Source organism: Astatotilapia calliptera, chromosome 18 (genome assembly GCF_900246225.1).
Source record: "Astatotilapia calliptera chromosome 18, fAstCal1.2, whole genome shotgun sequence".
NCBI lineage: Eukaryota > Metazoa > Chordata > Actinopteri > Cichliformes > Cichlidae > Astatotilapia > Astatotilapia calliptera.
The window spans coordinates 31,819,152-31,830,858 of NC_039319.1; the positions used below are offsets into that span (position 1 = coordinate 31,819,152).

At 41.1% G+C, this 11,707-nt stretch overlaps 1 protein-coding gene across 3 annotated transcripts in view; it reads left to right on the forward strand.

The window, feature by feature from the left end:
* Nucleotides 1–11,707, forward strand: part of LOC113010981 (sickle tail protein-like) — a 97,439-nt gene that overhangs the window by 16,765 nt on the left and 68,967 nt on the right. For 2 of the 3 annotated variants that reach the window (XM_026150319.1, XM_026150320.1), the window contains exon 2: nt 9,541–9,866. In XM_026150319.1, coding sequence (XP_026006104.1) covers nt 9,541–9,866 — 326 coding nt within the window. Of the gene's footprint in view, nt 1–9,540; nt 9,867–10,110; nt 10,431–11,707 lie in introns of those variants that run through there. The other variant, XM_026150321.1, reaches the window with a different exon arrangement.

Genomic DNA, 11,707 nt, shown 5'->3' on the forward strand with positions numbered 1-11,707 from the left:
TACTCCAAGAAGGCTGGTTCCCTGACCCGAAGGCACAGGGAATAAACGCTCTCGTCCACTATGAGAAACCCCAATGTATGTACATATTTGCATATTTTGGCATATTTTATATGTTTTGGATCATCACACTAATTTAATATTGGACAAAGACAACATTAGTTACCACAAAATGTAGTTTTTAAATGATGACTTAATTTATTATGGGATATAAGCTATCCAAACCTGCTTAACCCTGTGTGAGAAAATAAACCTAAACCTAAGACCTAGTTGTGCCACCTTTGGCAGCAAGGGTGGCAACAAACCATTTGTGATAACTGGTAAATCTTTCACATCACTGCGGAGGAATTTTTTGCCCAGTATTCATGGCTGAATTGTTTTAATTGAGCCATTTTGGTAGGGTTTCAAGCATGAATGAGCTATTTAAGGTCATGCCTGTGCATTTTTGAACCATTTAGTCTATTTGCTGGTTTTAGATCATTGTGCTGCTGAATAACCTACGCATGCTTGGGTGTCAGGACGTAATGTGCAGACATTCTTCTACAGGATCTTCTGGTAGAGAGCTGAATTCCCAGTTCTGTTATTTATGGCAATTCATTAAGGTCCTGAAGCAGCAAAACAGCATCAGACTGTCATACAACCACCACCATGTTTGATTGTTAGTATTATAACCTTTATATGAAATGCTGTGTTGTTTTACACCAGATGTAATGCAAACCTTCCAAAAGGTTGTCTCCTCGGTACACAAAATATTTTCTTGGAGATCACCAAGATGATGTTGGCAAATATAGGAAAAGCCCTTATGTTCTTTTTGGTCAGGAGTGGTTTTTTGCCTTCGTGGTTTCCCATGGATGCCATTGTTGCCCATTCTTTTTCATGCTGTTGAATCATGAACTCTGAACCTAACTGAGGCAAGTGAAACCTGCAATTCTTCTTGGTTATGGCTTCTTTGGAGATCTCCTGGATGAGACATTGGTGTTGTCTTGGAGCAATTTTGGTAGGCTGGACACTCCTAGGTTCATCACTATTTAAAATTTTCTTCTATTTGTGGGATAATGGCTGTCACTATGGTTTGCTGTAGTCCCAAAGCATTAGATTCATTAGAACATTCCAGACTTATAGATATGTCAGCGGTAGGTGCCAGGTACTTTGAGATAGCTTAATTAATGAAATAACCATTTCAATCAAATCTGCATTTTGTATTTACTCTGATTATTTTTGTCTAATAATAAAATTTGTTTGGTATACTGAAACATTCAAGCATGATAAACATGTGAAAAAACAAGGAATCAGGACAGAGACGAATGCTTTTTCATAGCACTGTAGATCAATACTGCTGATTAACAGAATTTTTACTTTTGTTTAAACTGCATGTGTGAAGCTGATATACGATGTTGTGCGTGTGTTTTTATTTTGTAGTGCTATTATATTAAGAAAACTGAGCAAGGTGACAAATCCAAACTTGATCACATATGAATGTGTTAGTTTCATTTTTAGTTTTTACACAAAGAAAGTTCAGGTATCATAGTGTTTACATTTAAAGAAAATGTTTTTGTCCACTCACAATAAAAAAAACAAATCCTTCCAGCTATGTTAGAAAATGATTTTCCATCTAACCAGAAAAAATGTCCTTATTTCAGACAATGCTCCAGGACAGGTTTAAATGTCAAGAAGATGACGTAAATATACTCTGTATCTGTACACTACAAGAAATGGGTGAATTTAAAACTTATGCTCGTTAAGTACTGGTGTCCATTATTATTCAACGATTTTTGGCCATACAAGCAACAAAAAATAGAATCTTGCCCAAGGATATTTGACATGCAAACTAGAGCAGCCAGGGATCAAAGTTATTAAACAAGATATTTAGTTGTATATTTCTACATGGAAGCTATTGCAGTCCTTGAAATCCTTGAAAGGACTGCAATAACTGTGATAAACTGTGATTTTTACTATTTAACTGGAGATTTATGAGTTGGTTTACTGTGGTAACTCATGACAAGGTAAAAGACAAAATAAACATTGAAATATTTTAAACATAAGTTTCCATTTCTACCGCTTCTAAAAACTTATAAAACATACTTGATGACACAATACACACACTAATACGTGTTTTAATGTAACCTACGATGTGTAGATGTGATGCGTTAATGTGCGCTGGTTAATTTGCATATTTCTCCTAATACAGGACAGACTATAGAGCTGTTTGAAATATGACAATTTCATATTTGAACTATGAAGCAGCAATGTACACTGCTCAAAAATACTAAAGGAGCACTTTGAAAACACATTTTTGGTCAGACATTCACACCAGTGGCATGCAGAAGGTCATTTTGTAGGGATCTGTCAGTGCTCATCCTGTTCCTCCTTCACAAAGGAGCCGAGACCAGTCCTGCAGATAGGTTAAGGACCTTCTATGATCCTGTCCAGCTCTTCTTGAGGAACCTCCTATCTCCTATCTCTCCTCTATGGTGTTGAGACTGTTCTGGAAGACACAGCAAACCTTCTGGCAATGGCACATGTTGATGTGCCACCTTGGAGGAGTTGGACCACTGTGCAACTTCTGGAGTGTCCAGGCCAAGCTACCAATAGTGACACTGAGCCAAATGCAAAAGTACAGTCAGAAAAGACCAGAAGGGAAAAATATCAGTGTCCTCCATATGTAAAGCCTTTCCTGTTTGGGGGAGTGGAGGGGGCTGTCTTATTTCCCCCCTCTAGTGCACCTGTTGTTAATTTCATTAACACCAAAGCAGCTGATTAGTGATTAACAATCCCCCCAGCTACTTAACTGACCACATTAACATCCCACAAGTGTAAATGACTTGATGATATTCTCTAATAAAAACTGTTCCTATAATTTTTGAGGAGTGTATAAACACTCCTGAATAAACATATATCCTCATGCTAGTGCAGTGAACTGTTATGGTTGTCAGCTGACATTGTTTTAACCTGCCAGTCTCCTTCTGTGCTACCTGAAAGTCTGATCAAGATTACTTACAGTTGTCATGGGATAACTGAAATCATAATGAAGAAAATTGGTAAACAGAAAACAGTTCATTTTGAAATTATATATTATATAAATTATAATTATATAATTGTAATATTTTCCATCGAAACATGAAGATAAATAGGTATACCTGTACGAAGTATTTATAAGTAACAGTGAGTACAGTCAGAATCAGAGTGTTTCTTATGTTTCACCTGTGTTGTAAATCAGCTGTGCTGTCGTTGTTGGTTTTGTTTTGTTTTACAATCCTTTACCGTGCTCCGACCCGTGGCTCCTCTCTCGTACTTCTCCCGTGAATCTGCTCTCGTGAAAGACACTCTTTGCTCCCAATTCCTGACAACAAAAACACACACACGTTGACAGATAAACAATAAGCGAGGTTCAGACATGATTAATCACAGCCGTACTGATGAGGATTAACTCAATGATCCAGCGTTAACTGGAGCCTGGCTGCACTGCTAAATAGGTTGCTCTTCTGACTCAGTCAGCACAGCTGATGAGGGGTGACGAGCGGCAGGTCCGGCTACCTCCAGCACTGGACACTTCCAGATTGAGAAGTTGCATCGGCGACCAAAACATCCAGGAGCGAGAGAAAAACAAAAACACAAGGAGACACTAACAAAAAACAGCACACACGAGCACAACGGGCAGGTCGGCCACAATGGACTACCGATCCGACACAATATGTGTGTATGTCGGAGCCTGTAGATGTGAGGAGTGGATGGAAATGCCACACATCTATACTGATGGCATCATTCTCAGCAGCTATGGGAGTAGGTTGGAGTTAGGGCTGAATCAGTGACATTTAAACTCCACTAACAATCCTTGGCCTGTGTAATGCCAAAGCTTATTAAAGTCATGCAATCAAGTTACAGTGAAGATACTGGGGGGAAGTTACATGTACAAGTAAAAGATATTGTTTCATCTCAGCAAACTGTGAAAACTACAAAGAGGAGCAGAGGAGCAGCGGTTAATAGCTGCAGGCTTTGTGAAGTCTTTAAAATATACATGGAGTATTTTTAGCATCTGTCAAAAGGCGCCTGTATGTGATGGTGGACTCAAAGGCAGAGCCCGATGCAGACACAGCAGACACACAAGCTTTATTTACAGAACGTGAATGCAAGAGTAAATTCAACAAGGGACTCGTGGCTTGGTGACTAGACATGGCAAGGGTGTAATGGTCTAATGCAGTGAACTGTGAACAGAGGAGAGGTGGGTAGCGGGGAACTGTTAACTACTTATCCAGGAGTGAAGTGTGAATGGCTTAGTTTGAAGGAAGAGTCTGTGATGCTTTGGGGGGGTGGGGGGGTGACGGTCCGCGATGAGGGCTGACCTGAGTTCCAAGGGATCCTGTGAGGAGTAGTAACAAGAGGGCAGGTAGGTGCGATATTGAAACCCCATTCCGGGAGACGGCGCGTGAAGCTGAGTGGCAAATGCTGGAAGTATGATCTGATGTCTAAGCTTAACTGAGGAGTGGAGCAGTTTCATGACCAGAGAGCTGTAGCACAAAGAAAAGAAAGTAATGGGCTGAGTACTGGCATAACCTGTGATACACGGGATGAATCTTTAGAGATGTAGGGAGTTTGAGTTTGACAGCGGATGGTGAGATTTTTACGGTCGAGGCGTGGGGCAGACCGAGTGAAGTGAGTGAGTGGACCCAGGAGCAGACAGAGGCGAGGAGACTGAACTTCAGTTACAAACCAAAAACGAGCCTTTATTGTGGCTGACATGAATACTACTCAAATGGAAGCAAACATGGGTAAGAGCTAACTGAAAACCTACACTGGGAAAAACTAAGATAATTGAGCAAACACAGAAATACACATGAGGTGATCAGGAGAAGTGGCGACACATGAGGACACAGCTGACTCGAATAAAACATAATGACAACACATCGGAGAGTAACACCGGACACACTAATATGAGACACAGACCTTCAAAGTAAAACAGGAAACATGACAGGCACTGAACTAAACCTAAGAACAAACTCAGAATAACACTGAAACGTAGGACTATCATATTCAAAACAGGACAACTAAAGAATCTGAAAATAAACCATAATACAGAAAAATACCAAAATACAAGAAACTGAAAATGCTAGGTCAAAGTGACCCAGAACTGTGGCAGAGATGATGGTGTCGATATCATAGGGCCCAATGAACCATCTTGCACCATGGTTCAGTTTACGGGAGTTTGACTTGAGAGGAATAGCCATACCTTCTTTCCAGGGGTGTACTGGGGTGCTGGTGTCCAAAGCTGATCCGAGTAGTGGTGCTGGTGGTTGACAGCTTTATGCAAGGCTTCCAGAGTTCTGACCGAAACGTTGCGCCAGTCCCGGAGGTGGTGCTGGAGTGAAGGATTTGTGATGTCAGCCTCCTCCTTTGGAAGCAAGCTGAGTGACGCTTCAAATAGAGACCGGCGGATGATGAGGTGTGTGCATTGTGCGCCTACTCTACCGACGGGAGATTTGAGGTACAGGTGGACAGGTTGTGAGTGATGACACAGTGGAGAGTGGATTCCAACTCCTGATTCAGCCGTTCTGTCTGGCTGTTGGTCTTTGGGTGGTAACTGGAGCTGAGGTTGACTTGGGCCCCTAGAACAGAAAGATTTCTAAACCTATGAGGTGAACTGGGGGCCTCTGTCCGAGGTGATCTCCGAGGTGATTCCATGAGGTTTGAAGATGTGATATACCACAAGCTTCACTGTTTCTGTGGCTGTGGGGCGTTTGTCCAGGCCAATGAAGTGTGCTGCCTTAGAGAATCTGTCAAGTACAGAAGAGATTACTGATTTTCCTGTGGAGACAGGTAAGTCAGTGACAAAAACGAGAGAAATATGGGAACAGGGGTGTGATAAACCACGGCATGTTTATGCTTTTAAGCATCTCTGTATTAACACAGTAGCTTGTTCACACGACTAGGCTGCAGCATTCCAACTGCCAGCCACACACCAACAACAACAACAACATGACAGGACCCTACACCACTCTTAAGCTGGTGAGGCATGATTGCGATGCCGCGCAGGTGCGTCCGCCTTCCCAGCCGCGGCACCACCGCCTACGTCCTGCCACAATAGCCAAGAAGGTATGGATAGAGGCTGAAGCAGGCCCAATGGCTTCTGAGTTTTGGTCTTGCTGCCAGCACAGACCAGCACTAGTCCTGCACATCCTTCTCTGTCATTCCCCACCAGAAGTGACGCTTCAGCAGAGGGATGGTCCGACCTACCTCATGATGACATGAAAACCTGTAGGCCCAGCTTAGTACCAAAGCTAATGCTTCTGAGGGGACATGTCGCCAGCCCAGGGGCCCAGTTCCTGGATCTGGCAGAGCCTGCCGAATCATTTCCTCAATCCCCCAAGAGATGAGGCCCACGCGGCAGAAGGCAGGTAGCACAGTTGACAGCTCTGAGGGATCTGCGTCAGGGGCGTACTAGTGGAACAAGGCATCTGCCTTGGTGTTCTTGGACTCTGGATGGAAGGACATAGCAAACTTGAAACAGTCAAAGAATAAGGACCACAAGGCCTGGTGGGCATCCAGGCGTTTAACTGTCTTGAGGTAAGTGAGGTTCTTATTGTCAGTGAATGGAAGTTCAGCCCGCTCTAGCAGATGATGCCACTCTTCTAAGGCCAGTTTTATAGTTAACAGTTCTGTCTCCTACATTACAATTTTGCTCCGCGGGGGAGAGACAGCATGAAAACAATGCACAGGGTTGTAGCTCGGGGTCCAGAGTGATGCAAAAGCATCGCTCCGACTCCAACATCAGACACATCAACAACAAATGATTTAGTGGTGACAGGATGAATCTGAACAGGAGCTGAGGGGAACAGATGTTTGAGCTTTTTGAAAGCTGATTCAGCTTCAGGTCTCCAGTGGAAGAGTTTTTTGGTGGAGGTGAAAGTGGTGAGTGGTGCAGCTACCTGGCTGTAGTTTCGTATGAAACAGCGATAAAAATTAGCAAAGCTGAGGAAGCGTTGAAGCTGTTTTCAGGAGGTGGGAAATGGTCATTCCTTGACCGCTTGGATCTTCTGTGGAGACACGAGAGCGTTGAGTGGACGCTGGCGCATTTTGGCTGCTGCTGCTCTCTCTCTATACTTATTGCTTAATATAGTTAGAGAAGTTTTTTTATTCTCTGAACCTATACCTGTATTTAAATTGTCTGCTAGGTAAGGCGTTTGCATTAGTCATTTACCAACCTTAAATGCCTCAGCTTCCACAGATGACTAAACCTCTTGCATTCCTCCATTCTGAAGTTATTTCTAGCGAGGTGTCTATGAACCTGCACAGCTACTATATTTTTCAAGTCGAAGAACTTCCTTTTCCCGTTCTGCCTCCTAATATTCATCTGAACTTCACCAACTCAAAGCTGTTGGCCGCCACCTGGAATGTGTCTTCAGCAAAAATGGACGTACTATTCTTAAGACTTAAGGATATCTATCTCAGTCATATACAACATTATGAAGAAGCTATTTATCATGCTAAATCATCTTACAACACTTCTATTATTAAGTGCACTGATGAAAATACTCGTACTTTGTTTTCTATATTACATAATATTGTTAAACCTCCAGATACCTTTGCCATACATACCCACTCTGCTGCAGTCTGTAACAAATTTATGGACTTTTTTAAATACCAAAATTGTTAATCTTCACAGTTGCCCTCTTCTTGTGGTCAATTGTTCTATTTGCATGTTTTCTCCTACTCAACTGTTATCTTCTCTATCCAGTTTTGAACTTCCTATAATAATTCAAATATCTTCTATTATTAGTAAGTAAAAGTTATCATAGCGTAAACTCAATCCACTGCCCATTTGAATAATTGTAGAGCAATTTTAAATTTGCCTTTCCTCAAATTTGCCAAAATTCACAAAAATATAGTAGCTGCACAGGTTCATAGACACCTCACTAGAAATAAATTGTATGAACAGTTTCTATTTGGTGATCATTCATTTCATAGTACAGAAATAGCTCTAGTAAAAACCACAAATGATTGTTTTGCTTGCAGCTGACTCTGGACTCATCACTATCCTCTTTCTCCTTGACCTTACAGCAGCTTTTGATACTGTCTGTCACTGCATCCTTCCTCATAGATTAACATCTTTTGGCATCAGTAACATACCACTCAGCTGGTTAACCTCTTATCTCTCTGGTTTGCTTAACTACTTACTCACACATCACCATCTGCTCCAGTTCACCTCCATATCAATTTCAAGATCCTGCTTCTTACTTTCAAAACACTTCATAACCTTGCTCCTCCATATTTATCTGATCTTCTCCATGCGTGCTCACCCCCTCATACACGCCACTCGTTTTCAGCTTCCCTTCTGTCTGTTCCACCTGCTCGCCTGAAGTCCTCCCAGACCTCAACAGTGAGGAGGCCAAACAGAGAGAATGAGGAGGAGCTTCTTCCCTCAGGCTATTCGGTCCCTGAATCAGGTGTAGGACTGGACTCTCTCTCTCATTACTATACATCAGCAACAGTTTATTCCACCTCAAACTGTTACACTGCACACTGTTTATTTGCACACTCTCAACTTGCACACTTTTATATTTTCTTAAATTTACTTTTTTTGCACGTTCTATTTTTTTAAATATTGTTTTTTACCTTCAATTTTACTGTAATTTTTTACTGTTAATTTTGGAATTTTAAATTTGTATATTATGCAAATTTCTAGTTAGTTTAGTTTCATTTCTAGTTTCGTTTTGTTTACTTTTATGTCTATGTGTAGTTTTTTTTAAGGTCAGGCTTTGCACAGCAACAAGCATTTCACTTTATATTGTATTATGTATGATTGTGTATATGACAAATAAAATTTGAACTTGAATTAAGGTCTCTGCTGAATCTACTCTAGTCTTGACCTCTTGTCATATTGGTAAACAAATTTCATAGAGGCATCATAGGTCATCAGTGAAGCTAATCACAATTTAAGACTAAAAAACCTGACTGAAGTCAACAATTTATGCGCTCATATGGCGCCTTTAGCTCCATCGTATATTAGTTCAGTGAGACTGTTTGCTTATTTCTGGAAAGATTTTGAAAGGATGGAACATAAGGAAGCAGCAGGGTATAATGGATAACTATAATTTAAATATTACATTCTATTAGGACTATTAGTTGAATGAACAAAATGTGAGAAATAATAGTGTTTCAAACATTTAAAAAATTACAAGGCGCAGCTGGTTCTCTGTGTTTAATTTAGGGCACTGAACCTGAAAAATGGTCCAAAATACTTCGCTTTCAGACTGGAATAGCCAGGGATTTGATTAATAGATGCCCTGTTCAACTGCCTGAGCTACAGCCATTCCCACAACAGAGATTTGAGGAAAGACATAAAAAGACCACAGAGACACCACCACGCAAGAATCTACAGAAGAGCGTTAGATTGAGAATGGTAGCGATCAACTCTGATACACTGAAAATTCAAAGTTGAGAACTGAAAAAAGTCATCCTGTCATATAAGTTTTTTTCTCCTGTAAATCTTCGTTCTCTCTGCACTTCCTTCTACCATCACTCCTTTTTCCTCTCATCCTTCCAACTTAGATCCAAGTATCTCCCCTTCGAGAGCCTCTTCTGCCTCTGCTGTGGGGGACAACAGCATAGACTGTCTGCTACAGAAGAAAGAACACACCTCCAGAAGCCTGTTGTCTAACCCTGACTTCTCCTACAGTCCATATCGATGCTCTCCCAATACCTTACCTCGAAGCTACCCCACCAATAACAGCAGCAGCAGACACAACCAGATGGACAGCCTCATAATGCAGCACACACATGTGGAGAGGAAGAAAGAGGTCCTGGACCATGTGAGGCAAAAATATCCTCAACATAAAACCATTATCATAGGACATCAGGACTGCACAAACGAGCAGGTAAGATTTGTTCATCATTAGCAGTGTTTGAAAAATGAAATGTGGAGTGAATTTATGACTTTTTTTTATTCATTTTAAGGCCAGCAACAACCTGTTTTCATTTTAATGATCTTCTAAGCTTTATCAACATGTTTTTCACATTGTGATTTCAATGAGTTGCTGACAGACATTTATCAGTTACTGTTTTGCATTTTCTTTTCTAAAACGATGTATGTGTGTTGTTATAGTGGTAATGCTGAAGGGGCATGAGGTGTCTTGTGGCTTGTCATAAATTTCACGAGTAGTACTACTGATCTCCCAGTTAGACCGGTACAGCCAGCATTATTTGCTAAGGTGGAGTTGTGTTGAAACAGCAACGGGTGGAAAGGGGTGGAGTTTGTCAGTGCACCTGATCCAAGCAGAGAAACATGCGGCATGTAGAAACTACGACGTCTCAAAAGTCCGAGAAAAGAACCTTAAACCTGCCGTGAAACCGCAGGACTTGATTTTGACCCTTAGAGCTAAGTTACCTGGGAAGTGCTAAAACTCTAAAGCCGCACTGCTGACACCAAGCATCTCCTCCAGGTAAGTTCCTCTAATTTATCTGTAAAGACCAACAGCTCCTCTGAGCCGCTCTTTTTCTACTACTTAAAAGACAACTTAGTGTAAAAGTAGCCAAAGCGATTAGCAGGATATGAACTTTACATTAGCCTTCAACTTGCGATACACAAGCTCCTGAGTGTTTGGAGCCGGCTCAACAAGCTGCTCCATCAGCGCGTCATTATGCGGGCTATTCAGCGTCTGCGCCAGATGTCTGTCACTGTTTGTTACGTCAGCATGTGACGAGAGCCAACACAAACAGAAAGGTACCATCATTTAAGGGATTCAATGGGAGGAATCCGTTCTGACCCAGCACTGCTGTTGTAGGCGAAGAGTCCACCAGGTGAAAGAACTAAAAGAACTGAAGACGCTGTTTCCTAATATCTATTTTCCACACGCAGGCATTAAGAAAAATGACACATTTGCGCAGGAATGGTGAGCATTCCTCACAAGTTTGATCTGTAATGACAACAGGGATGTCTGTTTGCGCTCAGATGAGTCATAATAGCCATAACAGCCTGCTGAAGCAGTGAGCCGGGATTATGATTATTGCAGTGTGCTGTTAGCTGTATGGGGAGATTTTTATTTTCTGTTCCAGTAAGTGGGGGGCACAGGGGCAGTAAGACATTACTGTCCTCTCAACCTACTTTATTTTCAGACTTTTTGAAGCTGCGGTGTGTTTTAAATGTGTCTCTCTTCAAATTTACACCTATGGGCATTAGAGACTCTGCACAAACTAACATACCATTCACAAACAATTGTGTAATTATTCGCTATCGAAATATCACACCTTTGGAATATTAACAGTCTCATAGCAATTATATCCGCCATTTTTTACTTCAAATTTTAAAACACAAAGCCACAAGCTCTTATTGGTCATATTGAATTATTATCTTTGTGTGTTTTTGTGTGATTTATGTCTTTGGCTGTGTGCCCTGCTGATGATGCAGCTGGAATGCAGGTTGTTTCCTGTAATGTGAGAGAGACAGACTGATGGTTAAACCTTGATTATGTCCTTCCTTCTAGACTACTCTTTTGTTTGCATTGAATTTTATTATAAGTTTTATTCTATTGAATTTTAATAATTATAAACACTTTTCTGTGGAAAGGTTCAGTCCCAAATTATTTAAACATGCTAAAATAGCATTAAATCACATTACAAAAGGGAATCTTGCCTTACAAGACTTTTTAATGATGTTTTATGTATTTCTTATTCTGTCTCCTCTGATGTCCTGGTGTGCTTTTCTCTCTCGTGGACCCTA